The sequence below is a fragment of the Lynx rufus genome, unplaced genomic scaffold, assembly GCF_022079265.1.
Source record: "Lynx rufus isolate CCGP_SWC_20201006 ecotype Redwood Valley unplaced genomic scaffold, mLynRuf1.p SCAF_5, whole genome shotgun sequence".
Taxonomy (NCBI): Eukaryota; Metazoa; Chordata; class Mammalia; order Carnivora; family Felidae; genus Lynx; species Lynx rufus.
Window position 1 is genome coordinate 90,185,793 of NW_025814867.1, and position 23,877 is coordinate 90,209,669.

The 23,877-nt window shown below is 38.0% G+C and overlaps 1 protein-coding gene across 3 annotated transcripts in view; it reads right to left on the reverse strand.

Moving 5' to 3' along the window:
• SEC22A (SEC22 homolog A, vesicle trafficking protein) overlaps positions 1-15,071 on the reverse strand; it is a 77,948-nt gene extending 62,877 nt beyond the window's left edge. Inside the window, exons 1-2 of one of the 3 annotated variants that reach the window (XM_047099232.1) lie at positions 15,041-15,071; positions 9,142-9,342 (exon numbers count right to left, since the gene is read on the reverse strand). In XM_047099232.1, coding sequence (XP_046955188.1) covers positions 9,142-9,323 — 182 coding nt within the window. In that variant the 5' untranslated portion in view covers positions 9,324-9,342; positions 15,041-15,071. Of the gene's footprint in view, positions 1-9,141; positions 9,343-14,220; positions 14,530-15,040 lie in introns of those variants that run through there. The other 2 variants (XM_047099234.1, XM_047099233.1) reach the window with 2 other exon arrangements.
• Positions 15,072-23,877: the final 8,806 nt, after the last annotated feature.

The window sequence follows — 23,877 nt, forward strand, 5'->3', positions numbered from 1 at the left end:
AGATAATTTCTGTAGGGTTCACTACTGTATTCTTAACAACTAGAATATTTGGTGTCTAGGATACAATAAGTGCTCAATAAATTAGTGAATATATGAGTGCAAAGACGACATCACTCATTCACTCATTTACACACTAATTTGTTCAACATATTGTGCACATATAGTTGTACAGCCCAGGCGTGTCTACACAAAGTATCTACATAAAGCAGAAGCTCAATAAATATTTGAGTAAATTTTACAGAACAGAGTACAACTTCACCTCCTCTTCCAGTGTTCCAAGAAGGCTCTAGGGTTCAGGTCAGTGAATTTTCAACATTCCCCTAAAGACAGAGATGTTCTCAGATACCATGCAGAATTACTCATCTACAGATAGCTATACATATCTGTTAGATAGGTCTACTCTCCTTTTATCATGAACATTACTAATACACACACACACACACACCCCAAAATTTTTCCTGTCAACACCCTGAGCACAATTTTTAAATTGCCATTGTTTTCTTCCTACTTTGCTCTAATTTCTTTTTTACTTTCCTTCTATTTCTGGGCTTTGGTACCAATGGGGTTTGGTCTTTAGAGCTACTGTCTTTCTTCTGGCCAAGGAATTTATCCATGCTCATTACATCTTTGGTTCCTCCCCCCAACAGTAGGAACTTCTTTAGCGCCTTCTAGGATCAAGTGTGTCTTAAACAGGTAAGGCTGACAGAAAAGTTGAAACTGCAGATAAGGCGTATTTACCCCTTTCAATCACTTCATTAAAAAGCTAATTCTGTCATGTATCCAAGCAGGCCATACCTCAAGTGATTTCTAAAATCCAATAAAATAAGCAGTTTTAAACATTAAGCATCTTCTAGTATCTGATTTTATTTATGAACTGTCAAAGAAATTTTACACATCACCAATGAAACACTGACATTATTAGGACAACTGTGGCCTGATGTACCAAAGTAAACAATGAGTGAAAGCAATGGTCTTCCCCACAGCAAATACAAAGCACCTCTCATGCATATGTCTAGCATTCTACTCTACAGACTCTGATTTCAAAGACCAAATCTCCGCCTGCCAGGCACTTGCAATAAGGTGCTGTAAATGCACTTAAAACAACAACATACAAAACAAGAAAATAAAACTGCATTTTGTAGCATGCTAAATGACAATGTATATAGCAAACTATTAATAAATTGAGCCAGTAATAATTAACATTTGTATTCCCTACAATGGTACGTACCATTGTACCATTACACATAGAAAATCTGTCAATCCTTTGTAGCCTCATTTGCCCTGTGAATAGCTTTCATGGGTGAAGAAAAGTTCTCCAGAAGGACATGCCATCTGTTAAAATTGCTAAGTGTAAGAAGATTATTATTTTTTAAACTTTATACATACATATACATATATATATATACATATACATATATATATGTTTTTAAAGTAATCTCAAAAATAAATAAATAAAATAAAGTAATTTCTACACCCAACATGGGGGTGAAATTCATAGCTCCAGGATCTTGACTCGCATGCTCCACCAACTGATCCAGCCAGGCATCCCAAGAAAATTATTATCTTTGAAACAGAACCTTTCATGCTGAATTCCATTCCCTAAAATAAAGCACTTAAACTTTTAAATAAGAATAAGTTGGACACTATGAAAGTGAGTATAACTTACAGATTTTATTATCACCAAATATGCCTAATAGGAAATAAAGCGAAAGCAAGACTGTGCCATCACTGGGCGAGTAGAAAGAACCAGAAAGAAAACTCAGTAACACTGAGTGTCTCCCATGTGCAGCATTCTACCAGGAACTTCTTTTCTCACTTAGGCGTCTCTTATGTGGCCAACTTTCAATTATCCTCCACTGGTGAAGAGATAAATTATGAATACATTATCTAATGAATAAAAGACCCATTTAGGGGCACCTGGGTGGCTCAGTCAATTGAGCATCCAACTTCGGCTCAGGTCATGATCTCGGCTCATGGGTTCAAGCCCCACACTGGGGTCTGTGCTGACAGCTCAGAGCTTGGAGCCTGCTTCGGATTCTGCATCTCCCTCTCTCTTTCTACACCTCTGTCTCTGTCTCTCAAAAATAAATAAACATTAAAAAATTTTTTTTTTAAAGACCTATTTAGGGGCGCCTGGGTGGCTCAGTCAGTTGAGCGTCCGACTTCAGTTCAGGTCATGATCTCACGGTCTGTCAGTTCGAGCCCCGTGTTGGGCTTTGTGCTGACAGCTCAGAGCCTGGAGCCTGCTTCGGATTCTGTGTCTCCCTCTCTCTCTGACCCTCCCCCGTTCATGCTCTGTCTCTCTCTGTCTCAAAAATAAACATTAAAAAAAACATTAAAAAAAAAAAGACCCATTTAGTCACTAATTTTAAACCCATTATGTAAGAAAATATTTATTAATATGCAGCATGCCAGGTGATAGCAACTTATAACAGTAAGCAAAACGAGAATCAGAGAATTTTAAGTGGGCAAAGGATTACACCATCCAAACCTTGGATGAAATAAACAGCAAGAAAAATCTGCCTATGAAGTCCCTCACTTTCTTTTCTGCAGAGTTAACCTATCCCTTGATTCATGCTCTCCCACTAACTCTAACACCTTCATACCAGAAAGAATGAAATCTTGACTTTTTAAGATAATCAGTCAAAGGCAATCCCTCATTTACCTCTCAGTGGTATCCCAAAACTTTACGGCACCTAGAACTCATTTTTCCACAAAAACTGTATTGTAAGAGAAATGAGGTCCCAAAACCAGTTCATAAAAGCCTACTTAACATGTATGTGGTTGAAAAGCTGTTATATATATATATATATATATATATATATGTATATATTTTGAGAGAGAGAGAGAGAGAGAGCGCGCGCGCACGCACTAACAGGGATGGGGCAGAGAGAGAGAAGAGAGAGAATCCCAAGCAGGCTCCACACCATCAGCACAGAGCTCAATGTGAGGCTCGATCTTATGAACTACGAGATCATGACCTGAGCCAAAATCAAGAGCCAAACGCTTAACTGATGGAGCCACCCAGGCACCCCATGGCTCATCAATTTTAGACTTCACACATACTCTATTCCTCATTATTTCTCAACCAAAAACAGGAGGGGGGAGGATAAGTTTCACTTAATTCTCTTCCTTAGTTAATTTTTCTCTCCATAAAAAGTAAAAAGAATTAGGAGAGTTACACATGCACCTTATAAAGAGAGAGGTTAAAGGTAAAGGGAGGCAATTCTTTTACCAGAGTATAATGTGAATGCTGAAGCTAAAAGACTATGGTTCATATATACCATTTACTGGCTTTCTGACTGTGATTAAGTTTCTTAAGTCCCTAAGTCTCAGTTTCCTCATCTGTAAAAAAGCAGTGGTAGTACTACAATGGCTATCTGTCCAACAACCCTTCTCTCCTTCCCTTTGGGGAATTCTCTCCAGCTCTACTACCTATTCTATATGACTTTGGTAAAGCTGTTCATCCAAAGGGTGGACATGTATCCAGGATCCAACCAAAAGTACCTCAGCCCTCTGACCACAATGCTATTCCAGAAATGGGCCACAACACAGCCAGACTAATAAAGTCCTTTCCCTGAAACATGGAGGGAGAGGGCTGGCTCACCTGAAATGAAGTATGCCTACAGCTGGCAGTAAAGTGTTTTCCTATACATGGAGAATACCTATCTGCAAAAGGAGAGAGAGAGAAGAAATGAGAGAAATATTCCTGATAACAACATGAGTCCCTGGCTCCATTTAACTCAGAAGCCAACCTAGCCTTCATAGAACGTTTTTTTTTTTTTTTCTTTTTTTTTTACTTAAGCTAGTGTGAGTTGTGTGTCTGCCCTGGACAATGCAAAAGAGCTGTTGCAAAATTGAATGATAACGTAAGAAAAGTGCCTGGAAACTGCAGGTACTTAATAACTGGGTCATTGTTGAAGTTGTTATTCTTATAATCAGAAAATAGCACCAAAGAGTGAAAGAAAAGCACTGCAAGAAACTAAAAACAAAAGGCAGGTAAGCCTAAAATAGCATTCCTGGCTAGAGATAGTAGTTTGTGGACAAATACAGAGAAAGTAAAGACTCAGGTAAAGAGAGAACCTATAAAGCTCACAGACATTATCAGACTTAAAAAGAATTCACAGTGAAAGAACTAAGAAATTTTATTTCTTGCACTAAAATTCACAGTAGAGTATGACTGACCTCCCAAAGTGGTTTACATTTTCATAAGAGGAGTATCTCAATGTTTAATGAGACCTCAAAATGTACAACTATGATTTTCAAACCCCCAAAACCAATCTCAAAATTTTAAGATCCCACATGACACGACTTAATTTCATATGGTTCTTAACTATTGCTTTAGTTATTATTGTTTCCTAAGTTCTGACATAGGTTTATATATTAAACATTTATGACAATTTAAGGAAAGTTTCCTTCAACTTATGGGATAGATAAATTCCTTAAAGTTTTACATAGAATTGTACCATCAGACCCTTGAACAATGCTGGGGTTAGGGACGCCAACTTCCTGCACAGTCAAAAAACAGCATGAATTTTGACTCCCCAAAACTTTGACTACTAATAGCTTACTACTGACTGAAAGCCTTGCCAGTAACACAATTAACACATATTTTGTATGTCATATGTATTATAGACTGTATTCATACAATAAGCGAGGGAAAAGAAAATGTTATTTAAAAAATCATAAGAGAGGGGCACCTAAATGGCTCAGTCGGTTAAGCGTCCAACTTTGGTTCAGGTAGTGATCTCATGGCTCATGGGTTCGAGCCCCACATTGGGCTCTGTGATAACAGCTCAGAGCCTGGAGTCTGCTTCAGATTCTGTGTCTCCCTCTCTCTCTGCTCCTCCCTAGCTCATGTGTGCTCTCTCTCTCTCAAAACTAAACATTAAAAAAATTTTTAATCATAAGAGAAAATACATTTACAGTACTATACTATACTTATTCAAAAGAATTAGTTTATAAATGGACCTGTGCAGTTCAAACCCGTGTTGTTCAAGGATTCAACTGGACCATGAGAAGAAATCACAAAACTAGATTATGCACCCCCTCAACCACCCACTAACCAACAAGGCAAACTCAAGTATTTTGACAAAATGAAGACTTAACTCTATGGCACTTTGAACACTGCCATACTCCCAAAACAACCATCCCTCATTTAGCAGCTAGTATCTTATGTGCAAGGCACTGTGCCAACATAAGCTCCACAGAACGGGCTACATCAGCTGAACTCAAGTATTCAGCCACTACAATGTGGTAAAGTTCATCATTTTCCTAATACAGGGTGGGGGCGGGGGAGGGGAGGAATTTAATTTTAAAATGTTACTCTCCCAATTTTTTTCTCAAACTCTATGGTTTTTCTCTACCTACTGCACTAGAATCCAGTGCAAGGTACCATCTGATTTAGCATATAATTACATACTTATTAGCTACTATGTTTTGGTTCTCAGTGGTATTCTGCAAAGAGCACCTCAATTTCTACACCAATTTGAAAACCACAGTGCTAAGAGATGAGGAATCATTTATAAGCCAGACCAGATCAATTATCTCAGTGAGCTATCTAACTACAGAGAAAGGATATAGAAATTTAAAAATAAATTTAAAATACGAAAAATATAAATGAGAAAGAAGTCAAGTAAGTTCTACAGGCAATGTATGAAGGGACTGATCATGAGAGAAATAAAATAATAACAGCAAGGAAGGGGATTCAAGAAAAAGGAGGCCATAGCCCGGGCTTCGAGAAGGCAGACAGGCAGCCTAGTGTCAGTTTCAGGCTATGCTATGATGCTATAACTGCAAATCTCTAAATTTTATCTGGCAAGCTCATGGGTAGTTAGAAAAAGAGGTGTCACAAGAGAATTTTAAATACTCAGGTAATGTATAAACCCCCAATTTTATAGGGATTTTATAATTCAGTCTAAATGTACTGTCATATAGCATGAAAACCTCAATAAACTAGAAAACAACAAACAAGTCCTCTAATCAATGATAGAAAATACATAAAACCCAGGTTCTTGTCAAGAGCTAGAATTAAACTTATCTACTATTCAATCCTTTTATAAATCTTGGTTACAAAAATAATGTGCATATAGGCTTTTCTAGGTGTGGTTCTGAAGGCCATGTAATCTATTTATTCCTTTACACATTTCAAAATTGTCAGATCAGGCCAGATTAGACCACTGCTGATTCATCTCACTCATAAACTCTCTCTCATAAAATTGCTTTTTGCATTATGTCATTTGCTTACACTGAGGAATATTTTAAGAAAAATCATAAGCTCATTGTTATGGCTGCTGGAAGAATGCTATCCAAATGCTGTCCCTCTTTACATACATCAGGTCTCTGTAACATGAAGAGCAATGTTCTTATGCCCTGGACACTGTAGCCTGTAAATGATTCATCCTCCTCCTTTGTTTTGGCCATGAGGAAGCTCAGGGCAATGTTTGCAGTCCTTTTCAACGAATGAATGGACTATGCAGTTTGCATCTCCAGAAGGAAATGTTACTTCAGTTTATTATTCTCCTATCTTTATCTCTACCTTTATGTGATTCTCTTTCCTGTGCTCTTGAATTATTATATTTTTTTGTAAACTGCCTCACATCCTTTGTGGAATAAGATGAGGTACAAAGAAACAATACAAAATCTAGAACTCAAAACAGAATTGGAGGAGTGTTAAAATTTTACTACATGATACTATACTTTGACGAGAATACAGAAAGAAAACCCATTTGCAGAAAAAAGCTGTTCTTTCAAGTCCAGGATATCTGCCAGAATTCATATGCATTCAAACAATCGTGTATAATTCTGACATGTGTCTACTATACTATATAATATCAACTGAAACTCAGAATAATGACCAAGGGTACTAAAAGAGCCTATTAAACAGAATATTAAAATGTTTCCAGTTTCTCTCCATAAAACAAAAGTAGGTTAGACATCATTTTAAATATATTTTAACCATCACCACCACCACATTTTCCAGTTAAACCCTTTGAAAACCCAATTTAATGATCTTACCATTATCCAGGTGATCTAAGTAATTATGGACATTCTGTAAGGGTCTATTCTGGGCATCTCAGAAACTCAGTGGGCATTTCTACCCTCACAGTTTCAACTTCTATGTGAATGATTCCCAAATCTCTACCCATCTCAACTGGACTGCCTAGTCACAACCTCATGTAAAATACCCAAGATAGTGCCTAGCCTAACCCTTTCCAAAGACCTCTTTGTGTCCATTTCCAAGGTTTAAGTCATCTTTGGTATTCCATCTCTTCATCTCTGGTATTCCATCTTATCAGGCTTGACCATTTCTTCTTTTGAAGTGTCTCTGTGGTTGGCATTTTTCTTTTCCATTTGCACTTACATCTTATTAGTTCAGGCCCCAATTATAAGTTAATCTCTTTCTCAAGACTTTCCATTTCACTGCCTCAGCATTGTTTTTTACCAAGTCACTTCCCTCAAACCTGCAATAACAGCTTCTTTTAACCTATTACATCAAAGTGACATCCCTCAGTCTGAACTTTCAGGGAAATCCAGGATCTGGCCTCACACTAATTATCTGACATTTCCCATAACTATCCCTAAATCACCATTCACTACACCAGGTCAAATGGGTGAATGTACTCCCAGTGCTAAGTCATTCTTTACTCACTCTGCCTTTCCTCTCTACACCTGAAACACCCTCTTCTCTGCCTTAACCAAATCTTATGAATTCTTCAGGACATGGCTCGTGTCTCATCTCAAAAATGAAGCCCTCTCCTAATTATATCCCTTGTGGACCCTGTCCTTATCTGATTTCTTTCTGTATGCAAAATCAGTGTCAAACTTCTGAAGAGTTAATTGTCCTCTGTTTCATGTGCATGCTCCCCAAGGGGTTCTTATCTATCACCATGGATTTAATTATACATAAGCTGACCCCCAAATCTAAATCTCCATACTTGTCCTTCTTCACTAAACGTCAGACTTACACATCCAGCTGCCTACCTGACAGTGCCTCCTGAATATCTACTGGGCATCTCAGACTTAACATGTCCAAACAGAACTCTTGATTTTTACCAAAAAACATACACTCTCCAATCTTACTCATTTCAGCCCCATTAGCCAAGTAATTATGGACATTCTCTAGGCCAAAAATCTAGAGGCAACTCTTGATTATTCTCTTTTCCTCACATCGCACTATAATCCATTAGGAAGATTTGTTGGTGCTACTCCCAAAATACAGCCCCAATCCAACCATTTCTCATCATTATCACTGTCATTCAAGTTGTAAGCCATCACCTCTAAATGAACTTCTTTAAGAGTTTCCTAAATGATCTCTCTGCTTCTACTCTTTCTCTTTTAGAGCACATTCTCCATACAGCAGCCAGGATGATCTACTCAAAGCCAAAACCACATTATATAACTCTCCAGCTTAAAACTCTCCAGTGGCTTCCTATTACATTAGACTCAATCCAAACTCTTTATCACAGCCTAGAATGCTCTATGTAACCTGTCCCATTCCTGCCTTTCTGACCTCAGCTTCTGCCACCACTGTATTAATTGTCCATACTGCTTCAGCATCTCTGGTTTTCCTTCCATCCCTTCATCAATATCAAAGGTCTTAGGCACTAGCTGTTACTCTGCCTTGTTCTTTAACCACAGCATCCTTCACATGACCATCTTTTTTCTCATCTTTTAGGTCTCTGCTCAAATACTGCCTTTTCAGAGAAGCCCTAGACTACCATAAAGTCACTCTACTCCATCACCCAGTGTTACCATCTTTATATACAATAAATACAGATGAGCGCTATCCTCTCTCACTAGAATGTAAACTTCTTAAGTTCTCTGAGGTAAAGTATCATGTACAATTTTTTGTATTTCCCATTACAGTTTGCCTGGCATGTAAGAACACCAATAAATAACCTAGTGATCAACTTATAAAATACCTTCGATCTACAAAACTATAAAAATTTCTAAAGCCAGATTTAAACACAGAGAAACTGCAAAAGGGGCAATGACATGACTACTGCTTTGTATAAGTTCAGAACCACGTGATTCTTGACTTGAACACACTTTCCTAATCACTCACTGATTTTTACTGCAACCACTTAAATTACATTCGGATGGCAACCACTCGGTAAAGAGAGCAAACTGAAGTCTTACTTAATGTTATAATGTCCAGTTTTCAGTGTACATCTATCAGGAAGCTGAGCCAGTTTCTTCGAGAGCATTTTAAAATACTTCCTGCACTCCTGCACGCCTGTGCCTTGTTCATAATCAGTAGAAGCAGAAAGTGGCAGCCCATCCCTGACACGAATGACTGATGCGGATAAAATCATAGACATTTCAACCAGCAGAGAAGACCTGAAACAAAATGAACAATTTGGGTTAGATAAAAAAACTATTCGCCTCACTAATAATCAAAGATATACTAATTAAAACAATGACATACTACATTTTCCTTAATAAATTAGCTTTTAAAAAATAATACTTGCTTCTTTCTGGTATTCTCATAAGTATCTACAGAGGTAAATATTGAAATATTTACTCAAACTAATTTGGTGGTATTCAACAGAGTTTAAAAATATTTATGCCCTTTGACCACAATATATAACCCTATCCTAATGGAAGTAATCAGATTCAGACAACATTTTAAACAGAAAGACATTCTTTCATAGAAATTGCCAAAAACAATCTAAACATCCAACAATAAAAGAAATGGTTAATTACAGTACATCCCTATGATGGAATATAAAGCACAATAGTTATGTTTGTGAAAAACAGTTTAATAATGTGGTAAAATCCTTATATTAGGAAAAAAGCAGGATAAAAACTGCAAATGTTGTTTTCCATAAAGACAAAAAGAAGGGAGAGATAAATGGGGAAATAGATATTAGAAGGAAACAAAATTATAATAATGCTTATCTCCAGAAAACAGGATTATGTGTGATTGTTATTTTATAATTTCCTAAATTTTCATAATATCCCACAATGGCCATATATTAATTACCTTTATAATAAGAAAAAAATTATTCATAGTAAATCTTAAAGCTAAAGGAATAGTGGTTTTAATACTGCTCTCAATCTCTTTATACAAGAAAATCATAATGGTCTCTTTTATTATATTCTGATCATGCTTCATAAAAATAGATAAAAGGACTTCACAGGCCAGGTCTGAAAGAAATCAGGTAAACGGAAACTTAGATTTAAGATATATAATACTGCTCAAATTTTAGCTTGTATAAAAACTATTGGAAGTTTGGTCAGAAAGGCAGATTTCTGAACCTCCTCCCACCCCCAAATTCTGATCCATTGACTGTGGGGTGGAGCTTGAGAATCTTTCATTTTTAACAAATTCCCAAGTAAATGCTATGTTTAGTTTCTACAGATCATACTTTCAAAAACACTAAATTAAAACATGTTCACAGTCTGAAATTAAGTGATAACTCTTTCCTGACAGTCCTTCAGAGCATAATGCTACTAAATACTGCTTTGCTAGCAGTAGGGGCAACGGTGAACACTGAAAAATTTGCTAACAATTTCATAGCTTTTTTCAAGATATTGTATCTCAGGGACTAAATTAACCCTTACCTGCCCTGTTCAGATAGGTCAAGACTATCTCATTCCAAAAATGAAAAACTGAGTTAGTTAGAATATTTTAAAATGCCGCAGAAAACCAAGTGGTACCGAATCTGGAAATTAGTACTACAGCTCCTAGCTTTTGTTGCTATGTAAAGTCAAAATGTGACTATCCATTCATGATGGTAATTGACTAGAAACATTAACCCAAATAACAAAGTTAATGCATCATCTTTTCATGGGGAAATGAGAGGAATAGATAGGGATTAACATGTCCTTACTCTTTAATATTTTTCTCCTCCATTCGTTTAAAATGAAAAAAAAAAAAAAACCCAACAGAAATTAAACTAGCCTTTACCATAATGGGATCTTCCAACAAAAGTTCCAACATGACATATTCAAATTATTTTTTTCTATTCAATCAGTTTCTTTCCTTTTCTAAAAGCAGTAGCAAGAGAAAGCTGGTTCCCTCAAAGGATGATATCTAAACTAAAAACCCCTATTAAAAACTGTTACTATGTTTTGCTTAATTATTAAACCATAATTATTATATTTAGCCTAAGAATAAGAAAGTAGGAAAATGTCTTACTTCATACCTTTAGGCATGTATTATTTAAACATAAAATGTTTTCTTCCCAAAGTTTACTGCAACACAATAAGTACTCGGGGAATCAACATGAGAGCAGGGTTGTGACTTCTAGTTTTCCAAACACCCATATTCTTAGTATTTAAAAGTAGACTGTATTATTTTATGCCTGATCTGTCTAGGATCTCAACAGAAATATTAAGAATAATCTTTATTACAGAGTGGCAATTTTCATGTAATTGTCAGTTACTCTTTTATGAATTAAAAACAGAAAGATATGATTCATATTTCCTAAAATATATACTGAGAAACAAACACCAACCTGCAAATTCCATTCACTTAACAAACATTTATTGAGTACATACCAAATGCCAGGGACTATGCCAAAGGCTATTCCTACCCCCAAGAATCATCAATAGATGAAAAGAGCAAACACAACACAACCTGTGTTGACCACCACTTAGCTAATTAGAAAACCATTGTTAGACAAACCTGCATTTCAGATACTCCTAATATATTTGGGCTTGTAACCAAAAGCACAACACAGCACTGATAGTCCCTGTCAAAATTCTTAAAAGGTTGTCAGAAAATTGCTTCTATTAGTAGATAAGATTCTTCTGAAGTGAAAAAGTTAAATCCCTTCCTCCCAGAGTCATTTGACCTAACATCCAAACCAGTGAACTAACAAAAGAAACTAGTATGACTGTCCAATGAATAATGTCAGGCTTAACTAATTTGTAGATGGACTTCAATCACTTTAGGATAAGCAATCTCCCCTCTATCAACTAATACCTCCCTTCTCTTTCTATCTTGGATTCTTAATGCAGTTCCTTAAAAAAAAAAAAAACATTCCAATCTCATCTGGATTATGATAGTAGAAAAAGGTATCCACCCACATGAAGACCAAGCTAAGGTTAGAGTACCTTTAGAGTCTAGGCACAGTGGTGGTCGGGAAACCAAAGAAGCGTTGGGAGGAACCAAGGAAATCAAGAGGTTAACATTTGCATGGGGAGATTCAGGACAATAGTAGTTTTATCAGGGCCATAGGTATATTTTTAGCATGATCCATTTTCCCTCACCTTTAACCCTGAAAAAAATCTGTCTTTAGATAGCAGAAAACTCATAGGGATTTGGGTACTGACCTGCATATCCTTTCCTCAAGAGCAACTGCTAAAGGAAAAAGCCCAAATTAGAATCTAGGTAGGTCTGGGAAAACATTTACCTAGAGGCTGATCTCTTCTTCACAACCTTGTGGGGTAATGACTGTGGGCCACCAGGAAGGCAATTTCTCAAAAAGTAATTAACAAAATCCAATACAGAAGTATATTTTATATCTACTTTCAACAAGATGCTTTCATAATAGGTAAAAACATTTCATATTGCGTTAACCACTCATATTTTAAGTTCATTATTTCCCAAACTTAATTATCCAACTATCCTTTTCAGAATTCTTATATCTACATCGCACTTGTACTATTATTTACCTAAAGCAGCCTTTCAACTACTTATTTTTTGCCCTATCCTTAGCAATAATATCTGTGAAATCAGTTTTGAGGTGCTACATTTTTCTAATTTAGAGAATTTTTTTTGTTTCATCCAAATGTGTGTGTTTAATTTTTTGGAAAATTATTTAATGTTCATCTGCTTATACTCAAATTATCTTGCATGGGAAACACTCCCCTGGTACATATTTCATTGAAAATGCTGGCTGAGATCTGTGGAAATGGGGGCAGGGGTTTTGGGGGGAGAAAGCTACACTAATTATGGCACACAGGGTGGGAGCAAGATTGAGTGAAAAGGGAAGGACTCAACAGCCATAGGTTAACAGAAAGACACTTGAAAGACAGAGCTTAAAAGAGGAAAAGGGGAAAGAGTGCCAAGGACAATAAGAATTTATTTTATGGCTTTGCCTATGCCCCCACCTTACCAGAAGCCTTCAATACTATTATAGGTGCTTGTACTACAAAGTATGTATAAGACCTCAGGCTCCAGAGTAGATACCCATATCTAGGAACAGGGCCCTCAATACATGTACAAATTGTGAGTCCCCAACAGTGAGGTAGGTATAATCTCCATTTACAGATGAGGAAACTGAAGGTCCCTTTCTCAATGTCACTACAAATATACAGCAGAACTGGTGCTTAAACTTAAGTATCTTGTATCTCTGTATCACTGTGCTACATCAGTCTCCTTAAACCAGCAAGGAGCAAGAAGCCAGTGATACAGAAGCTTTCTAGCTACTCTTTGAAATAATAAAAGACCACCTTACATTTTCTGTAAGAGGCAGTATAACAGTTAACAGGATGGAGTCTGGAACAAGTGCCTGGGTTCAAAAACTGGCTCCACCATGTGCTAACTGTAAACTTGGGCAAGCTTTGCCTTTCTGTATTCAATTTGCTCACCTATACATTGTGGTCACTAATAGCACGTATCTCTAGGATTATTTTAAAGACACTAATAGTATCTACCTTACAGAGCTACATAAAGAACCTGAAACATCACCTTGAAGACTGAAAGTGCAATATTGCTTATTATTATTAATTTACTGACTGCCCTCTAATTATCAGGCACTTTATATACTACCTGATTTAAGCCTTCCAATAACCTATGAGATAGGTACTATCAGTTCCATTTTTCCTTTGAGGATATTCAAGCTCAGAAAAGTTAAGAAATTTATTCAATTCTTAAATTCGCAAGTGACAGATTTAGATCCAGGCCTAACTCTAACCGCTCTATGAGACACTGCCTCACAACGTTTTCAAGTTTCTTACTCAGGTATTTGGAAAGTCACAGGCACCCCTTTGAAAAGACCTAGGCTTCTTTTAAACATCGATATAAAACATAGATTTTTAAAAAATCAATTCATACACACACACACACAAAGGTACTAAATTGGTTATCATGGTTCTCAACGTAAGAAATGTCCAGATATCCCATTAATTTAGGGCATGATCACACATATCAAATACTGAAATACAACCTTCAATAATGGAAAGTGTTGGTACTGTTTCAACTACTAATTCCTTATAATCTCAGCACGTGAGCAAATTCAGAATTTAGAAAAGTGATTGTTCCACCTGTTAGATGGGATTACAACATCTTGCGTCTGGTGGCTGACACTTTAGCCCTGGACTTTGCCTTGGCTGTACAGGCATAGGAGGGACTGGTTCTCAAGCTCTCCAACTGCCCCCAAGAGGTTGATCCAGGAAACTGAGGAGAAAAGTCCAAAGTTGTTTTCGCTGGCAGAGAGATTCAAGCCAGCTGGGGCTCGGCCTCCTATTTTGGAGCCCTCTTCCATCTGTGGAGCCAATTGCTCAGGTCTCCTATAAGCCACATTGCACCCAAAGTGCCACTAACGGGCCTTAAGAGCCTTCTTTGGCCAACGAGGTCAAATATGCTCATTAAAACCCCACTGAACGCAAAGTAAGCCACTAGTTCAAATCCCACCCTGCTTTTAAAAAATAGGAAATGCCACATCAAGCTCTCTAGTCCACCTAAGTAGCCTAGGTAGATGGCCGTGTTTCTAGCAACTGGACGCCAGGGAATGCCCCCCACTGCTGGCAGCCCACAGCGACTGTCCCTCCCCCCGGGTCCCCTGCCTGAGCAGTCCCATACCCAAGACAGGTCAGCCAAGGGGCAACTGCCACTCGCGCGACCCCACAGCCCCCGTTAAGCTGAAGGGGAAGAAGTCCCCGCGATCCCACCCCTCCAATGCTCCGCGGCTCCAACCACCCGGCTCCCGCCCCCCAAGGCACGCGCTGGGTTCCTGCTCGGGAGGTCTGTAGTCTCGAGGGAGAGGGTCACAGCCGTGGCGAGAGGGAGGGAGAGCGAAGGGACCCAATCTTGAGCGACCCTAAGAGGGTTGAGGAACGAGAACTGGGAGGGGCCAGGTCGTACCTGTCGAGCCGAGACCCGCCGCTCCAAGTGACGCGCCCGCAGTGCATTATGGGGCCAGGGAGTGGCCTTTCCTCGGGGCAGCCCCACGTCCAACGTGGCTGGCGCCTGGCGGGATCAAGCCCCGCCCCCTCCCTTCGGCCCGCCCAGGCCAATCAGGGTCTGTGGGAAGACACATTGGCCCGCCCCCTCCCCAGGCCCGAGGTTGTCCCGCCCCGTTCCAGGAAAGATTGGCAGCGTTTCACGCACCTGCGCCAAGACGTTGCAAAGTCCTCTGGTGACAGCTAATGTTGTCCTTCACAAATGAAGCTAATCTCTCCTGCTGGTCGCCGGTATCTGGAGTCAGTTCGTCTCTCACGCGGCCACACAGCAAACATTATCCAAGGAGCTGGGGGAAAAGCCCCCTCTGAGTGAGCAAGAAAAGGACTTGTCCCATCTATCACCACACAAGCAGGCACCTAACCTTGGCAAAGAAATGCCAGATGCAGACCCTACGGCCCCTTTCACCCTTTGCCTGGACATGCATTATTAAATAAACACTTGATGACTGTGTACCACGTGCCAAGCCCGGTGTTGGGCATTGGGTTACAGGAAAGAACATAACACTGAATGGAATCTAAAGTGTAACAGGAGCAAGAGATGTTAAAGCATAAATCATTACATAATTATAAATTGTGATCAGTACTATGAAGAAAAACTAGTGGGTGTGATGATGAATTACTTTTGGACTATCAGGGAAGATATTTTTAAAGAAGCGTCTTTTAAGTTCCAGGTATATGAAACAACCTTAAAGGATGTTTCAGGCCAAAAGAACATTAAGTGTTAGGTGGTTGGGGCATGAAAGAAATTGGTGCGTTCTAAGAACTGAAAGGAAGTCAATGTGGTTGAAACGAAGGGAGCAAGCTTGGGCTGAAATGAGACAGAGGCCAGACCATGCAAGCTCTTATTGGCCACATAATAGATTTTAGACTGTATTTTGGAATGTATCCTAAGGTTAATGGGCAGCTAATATAAAATGTTAAGTAGAATCTGATTTACATATTTAAAAGCTCACTCAGGCTATTTGTGGGGAATAGTTTGGAGGAGGGCAGGAGGTGTTGCTGAAAGGCCAGTTTAGGGGCAGTTACATTAGTCAAGGCTAGAGATGATGGTGGCTTAACCTAGGGTAATGGCAGTAGAGACAGTGAGAGTTAGATAATTTCAGGACATGTATAAATGAGAGGTGGAATCTAAGGACTTGATAATGGATTGATTTTCTGGGAAGAGTAAAAAAAGGGAGCTTTAAGAATGACTCCCTAAGTAACTAGATGGATTAAGAAGGCTTTTACTGATTCAGGGAACATAGAGGAGCAAATGGTTTTGGATACAAATTTGAGATGCTTATAAATGAGGTGTCAAACAGATTTGGATGTTTAAGTCTGGAGGTCAGAAGAAATGGCGAGACTAATTATATAAGTTTGGTGGTTGTTGGAATGGGTTAACCCAGTAATTCCACTTATAGGTATATATGCAATAGAAATGTATTCATATGTTAACCAAAAGACATATATAAGAATGTTAACAGGATGAGCAAATTTTAGAATATTCATATAGTGGAATAGCACACAGGAAAGAGAATGAACATTTTACAACTACACACAAAACATGGATGAATTTCACAGTTATAAAATTGAACAAAAGAAGCCAGACACAAAAATTGTTTTTTATATTATTCTACTTGTATAATATTCAGAAACAGACAAAAATAATATATGGTAATAGAAGTTGGGATACTGGTTATCTTTAAGTGGTATTAAATTTAAAAAGGGCCACTAAGGGGGCTCCTGGAGCTCTAATACTGTTGTTCTTGATCTGGGTGTTAATTACACCAGTAAGTCCAATTAATGAAAATTCATCAAGCTATACACTTAAGATTTATGCAATTTTTCAGTATGTATTATATATATATATATATATATATATATATATGTATTTTTTTTGAGAGAGAGTGTGTGTGTGTGTGTGAGCAGGGAAGGGGCAAAGACAGGGGGAGAGAGAGAATCCCCCAAGCAGGCTCCATGCTATCAGCACTGAGCCCAACGTGGGGCTCAAACTCAAGAACCATGAGATCATGACCTGAGCTGAAATCAAGAGTCAGATGCTTAACTGACTGAGACACCCAGGCACCCTTAGTATATATATTTTTTATTCAATAAAAATTTTACATTTTTAAAATGTTATGGGTGGGGCATCTGGCAGGCTCAGTCAGAAGAGCACGCAACACTTGATCTTAGGGTTGTGAGCTTTGGGTGCCATGTTGGGTGTAGAGATAACTTAAAAAAGTGGAATCTTAAAAAAATAAATAAAACTGATATGGGTGATCTAGCCATCAATAAGTTACTGGTACCAGATAACCTTCCTATCACAAACAATAGGAAACTGGACCAAATCTATGAAACAAGTGTTTTCAGACACTGGACAATAGGTACAGTAAAACTGTGATACTGGAAAGAATGAAAACAAATAAGATGAGGCCAAAGGTTTCCCTAGATTTCTTTCTGGAGGTATTTACCTAAGCACGGGATAGAAGAAAGCCAAACGGAATACAGTTCTCTTGCAAAATGAGGAGAGAGAAATTGGAATTAGGAGAGATTCAGGCAACTTAAATCTGCAGGGCAGAATATCAGAGAAAGAGCTCCAGAAATATGCATAAGGGTCTGCATGAATCTTTAGTGTAGGTTTAAGGATAGACTTCATGAGGCTAGTTAAATAACAATTACTGGGGGAACTATAAGCTGAACAACTACTAGAACTTAAGTAAAGTTTAGAAACATTCAAGTTCTGACCAATTGGAATGAAGAAACCTTATTAAACACTTGGGGCATTTGCTAGGGATACCTCAGAAAGGCCACATTTTAGAGAGAAGGCTAAAAATAAACTAGCCCAAGATTAAAGGCTATTCTATCCATTCAAAACAAAGCTGAAAAAGCTTATCTGCAAGTAATTAACTACTTGCTTGAATGAAACTTAATCTTTAAATAAAGACAAAATCCAGGCACCAAACCAGTAATACCTATAATGTCCATTATTCAATAAAAAATTACTGTATATGTGAAGAAGTAGGAAAATGTGAACAGGAGAAAAATCAGTCAATAGAAACAGACCCAGAAATGGTGAAGATGATGAAATTAGCAGATAGGAACTTTAAAGCAGGTGTTATAAGTGTGATGAAGAATTTGAAGAAAGACATAAATGTAATTAAAACAATGGAAACTATAAAAAAGAATCAGAACCTCTAGAGTAGTAAAATATAATATCCAAAATGAAAATTTCATTGGATGGGCTTAAAAGCAGCTTAGACACTGCAGAAGAAAAGATCTGTGAAGAAAGAAACTGTTCAAAAGAATGAACTATAACAAAGTGCAAGGACAAGTAAACTTGAAAATAAAATGGACAGAGCCTTAATAACCTGTAAAACAATGTACAATTGTAAAACAATTGTAAAACAATAACTAACAATGTTAGTTATCTAACATATGTGTAACTGGAGATGAAGAAAGACAGGAGAGGAGATTTTTTAAAATATGAAGAAATAATAAAAGTTTTCTAAGACTGATAAAAAAATATAAACCCATAGGTCCAAGAAAGAAAAACAACCCCAAAAATGATAAACACAAAGAAATCCTTACCAAAGCACACTACACTCACTCTGTTAAAAATCAATAATTAAAAGAAAATACTAGGGGCGCCTGGGTGGCTCAGTCTCAGTCAGTTAAGCATCCAACTTCAGCTCAGGTCATGATCTCAGGGTTCTGTGAATCTGAGCCCTGCATTGGGCTCTGTGCTGACAGCTCAGAGCCTGGAGCCTGCTTCCGATTCTGTATCTCCCTCTCTCTCTGCCTCTCCCCAGCTTGTGTTCTGTTTCTCTCTGTCTCTCAAAAATAAATAAATGTTAAAAAAAATTTTTTTAAAGAAAGAAAATACTAGAAAAGATCACAGAAAAAGCCACATTCTATATAAGGAACAGACAACAATTACTACTGACTTCACATCAGAAAGAATGTAAGCCAGAATATAATAGAATAAAATCTTTACAGTCCTAAAAGAAAACCTCTGTCAATCTAGAACTTTATATCCAGCAAAAATTATTTCAAAAAATAAAGGTGAAATAAAGGCACTTTCAGACAAACAAAAGATGAGAGAATTTGTTACTAGCATACCTGAATTATAATAAATGCTAAAGAAAGTTCTTCAGATTAAACAAAAATGATTCTAGATGGAAATTTGAATTTACACAAAATAAACAAAACTGTCAGAAATGGTGAATATGGGAGTTAATACAAAGACTTTTCTCTTTTACAATTTTCTCTAAAATATAAATAATCACTTAAATCAAACACAGTAACCGGGGCGCCTGGGTGGCTCAGTCAGTTAAGCGTCCAACTTCAGATCAGGTCATGATCTCACAGTTTGTCAGTACAGAGCCTGCTTCAGATCCGCCGTCCCCCTCACTCTCTACCCCTCCCCTGCTCGTTCTCTCTAAATAAATAAATAAATAAATAATAAACTTAAAAAAAAAAAAAGAATTAGCCACTATCGGCTTACCTAAGCTCTTAAAAAAAAAAAAACAGTAACAATGTTTTGTGAGGTTTATATCACATGAAGAAGTAAAATACACATTAGCAATATAAAGAAAAGGAGACTGGATATAAGGATACTATGACTGGATATGGGATACTGGTATAAGGTTCTTACACCATACTTGAAACGGTATAATTTGAAGGTAGAATGTGATAAATTAAAGATATGTATTGTAAGACAAATGACTACAAGGAAAAAGAAGAGGTATTTAAAAGTTAATCAGCTGACAGAGGAATTAAAATCAGAATGCTATAAAATACTCAATCCAAAAGAAAGCAAGAAAAGAGTTAAAATGGAACAAAGAACAGATAGATAAAAACCAAATAGCCTGGGCACCTGGGTGGCTCAGTTGGTTAAGCATCTGACTTTGGTTCAGGTCACGATCCCACAGTTTATGAGTTTGAGCCAGCAGTGAACTCTCAGTCTGTGCTGACAGCTCATAGCCTAAAGCCTGCTTCAGATTATGTGTCTCCCTCTCTCTCTGCCCCTCCCCTGCTTGCTCTCGGTCTCTGTCTCTCAACAAATAAATAATAAAAAAATTAAAAAAAAACCAAATAGCCTATATGACTGATTTACACATAACACATATTGAAAACTATATTAAATGCAAATGGTCTAAACTCTGCTTTAAAAGGCAAATTGTCTTATTGGATTTGAAAAATTAGTCAAGGCCCAACTATATGCTATCTACAAAAAAATTCAGTTTAAATATAATGACATAGATCAGTTAAAAGTAAAAAAAATGAAGAAAGAGGGTTGCCTGGGTGGCTCAGTCGGTTAAGCATCCAACGTCAGCTCAGGTCATGATCTCACAGTTTGTGAGTTTGAGCCCCACATCAGGGACAGCACAGAGCCCACTTTGGATCCTCTGCCCCCTCTCTCTCTCTACTCTCTCTTTCTCTCAAAAATAAATAAACATTTTTAAAAAGAAAAAGAAAAAAAACCCCAGTCACTAATTTAAAAAAAGGTGAAGTAGTTATATTAGTATCAAAGTGAACTTCAGAACAAGGAATATTATCAAGGTTAAAGAGGGATATTTTAAATTTTTTTTTTTTTTTTTAATTTTTGGGACAGAGAGAGACAGAGCATGAACGGGCGAGGGGCAGAGAGAGAGGGAGACACAGAATCGGAAACAGGCTCCAGGCTCTGAGCCATCAGCCCAGAGCCCGACGCGGGGCTCGAACTCACGGACCGCGAGATCGTGACCTGGCTGAAGTCGGACGCTTAACCGACTGCGCCACCCAGGCGCCCCAAAGAGGGATATTTTATGATGATAAGAGATTTATTTCATCAAAATAAGCACACATCCTAATAGAAATGCATCTAATAACAGAGCTTCAAATACACAAAGCAAAAATGGATAGAAAAACTGAAAGGAGAAGTAGGCAAGTCCACAATATAGGTGGAGATCTCGTCACTTTCCCTCAGTAAGTGAGAACAAGTAGACAGAAAGTCAATAAGGTAATAGAAGACATGAATTAGCAACCAACTTGGCACAACTGATATTTATAAAATGGTTCACCAAACAACAGCAGAGTACACATTCTTTCCTAGCTAAGATAGACCATATGTTGGGCAATAAAAATAATTTTTTCAATTTTTGAAAATGTTTTTATTTATTTTTGAGAGAGAGAGAGAGAGAGAGAAAGCAGGGAAGGGACACAGAGAGAGAGGGAGACACAGAAACCAAAGCAAGCTCCAGGCTCCAAGCAGTCAGCACAGAGCCCAACACAGGGCTCGAACCCACAAACTGTGAGATCATGACCTGAGCCGAAGTTGGACACCCAACCGACTAAGCCACCCAGGTGTCCTGGCAGTAAAAATAATTTTTTTTTTATATATGAAGTTTATTGACAAATTGGTTTCCATACAACACCCAGTGCTCATCCCAAAAGGTGCCCTCCTCAATACCCATCACCCACCCGCCCCTCCCTCCCACCCCCCATCAACCCTCAGTTTGTTCTCAGTTTTTAACAGTCTCTTATGCTTTGGCTCTCTCCCACTCTAACGTCCTTTTTTTTTTTTTTTTTCCTTCCCCTCCCCCATGGGTTCCTGTTAAGTTTCTCAGGATCCACATAAGAGTGAAACCATATGGTATCTGTCTTTCTCTGTATGGCTTATTTCACTTAGCATCACACTCTCCAGTTCCATCCACGTTGCTACAAAAGGCCATATTTCATTTTTTCTCATTGCCATGTAGTATTCCATTGTGTATATAAACCACAATTTCTTTATCCATTCATCAGTTGATGGACATTTAGGCTCTTTCCATAATTTGGCTATTGTTGAGAGTGCTGCTATGAACATTGGGGTACAAGTGCCCCTATGCATCAGTACTCCTGTATCCCTTGGGTAAATTCCTAGCAGTGCTATTGCTGGGTCATAGGGTAGGTCTATTTTTAATTTTCTGAGGAACCTCCACACTGCTTTCCAGAGCGGCTGCACCAATTTGCATTCCCACCAACAGTGCAAGAGGGTTCCCGTTTCTCCACATCCTCCCCAGCATCTATAGTCTCCTGATTTGTTCATTTTGGCCACTCTGACTGGCGTGAGGTGATACCTGAGTGTGGTTTTGATTTGTATTTCCCTGATAAGGAGCGACGCTGAACATCTTTTCATGTGCCTGTTGGCCATCTGGATGTCTTCTTTAGAGAAGTGTCTATTCATGTTTTCTGCCCATTTCTTCACTGGGTTATTTGTTTTTCGGGTGTGGAGTTTGGTGAGCTCTTTATAGATTTTAGATACTAGCCCTTTGTCCGATATGTCATTTGCAAATATCTTTTCCCATTCCGTTGGTTGCCTTTTAGTTTTGTTGGTTGTTTCCTTTGCTGTGCAGAAGCTTTTTTATCTTCATAAGGTCCCAGTAATTCACTTTTGCTTTTAATTCCCTTGCCTTTGGGGATGTGTCGAGTAAGAGATTGCTACGGCTGAGGTCAGAGAGGTCTTTTCCTGCTTTCTCCTCTAAGGTTTTGATGGTTTCCTGTCTCACATTTAGGTCCTTTATCCATTTTGAGTTTATTTTTGTAAATGGTGTGAGAAAGTGGTCTAGTTTCAACCTTCTGCATGTTGCTGTCCAGTTCTCCCAGCACGTAAAAATAATTTTTAAAAAACATTAAGCAAAAGAAACCAGATACTAAAAAGTACATTCTGTATTTGTCCATTTACATGAAGTTCTAAACAAATACAACTAATCTGTAGTGAGAAGAAAATCATAAAATGGTTGCCTCTAGTGGCTGGGTTGACTAGAAAGGGGCATGAGGGAATTTTTCGGAGTTGGTGATAATGTTCTCTCTTTTTTTTTTTTTTAAGAAATTTGAACTTTTCTTTGTTTTATGTTTATTTTTGAGAGAGGGAGAGAGAGAGAGACAGAACATGAACAGGATAGGGGCAGAGAGAGAGGGAGACACAGAATCCAAAGCAGGCTCCAGGCTCTGAGCTGTCAGCACAGAGCCCGATGCAGGGCTCAAACCCATGAACTGTGAGATCATGACCTGAGCTGAAGTCAGATGCTTAACTGACTGAGCCACCCAGGGGCACTCTATCTTGACAAGGGTTTGGGTTGCAGGGATGTATGCATTTTTCAGAACTCATTAAATGGTATGCTTGAGACTTTTGCATTTCATTGTATATAAATTTTATCTCAAAAGTAAAAAATAGCATAAAAATATTAAAGTCTATTTAGCAATTCTGAAACTACTTTCTGCATTTTCTAGGTCTCAGCAAATGGGTAAATACATTGAGGATAATGCAAGCCAGTTTCCTCACATCAGAGAAGGTAGTTAAAAATAAGGGAGTTATCTAAAAATAAGGAAGTTATCTAAAAATAAGGAAGTTACTTAAAAATAAAGGAGTTACTTAAAAATAAGGGAACATAGTGCCATTTCCACTGAAAGGAACCAGAGATCTTGGGGGGAGGGGCGGATTTCATCTCAGTCCTGAGCCACAGAAGGAATAATGTGAGCCTGTACCATCTTGTGTCAGAAAGCAAAAAAGTACCAAAGAATGTCAGGACATAGGAGCCAGCTTAAAGGAATTCCCACAGATTCAGTCTGGGACATTATAAACATCAATCTAAACAGTGATTGTAATATTTTATAACGCATTGACTGGAATAAAAGTAATGAGTTAACAAATAGTCCATAGTCCATACACATAAATTTAAATAATAAATAAACACATTTAAAAATAAGGAGGGAAAGCTTTTCCTGATAGTAGAACAC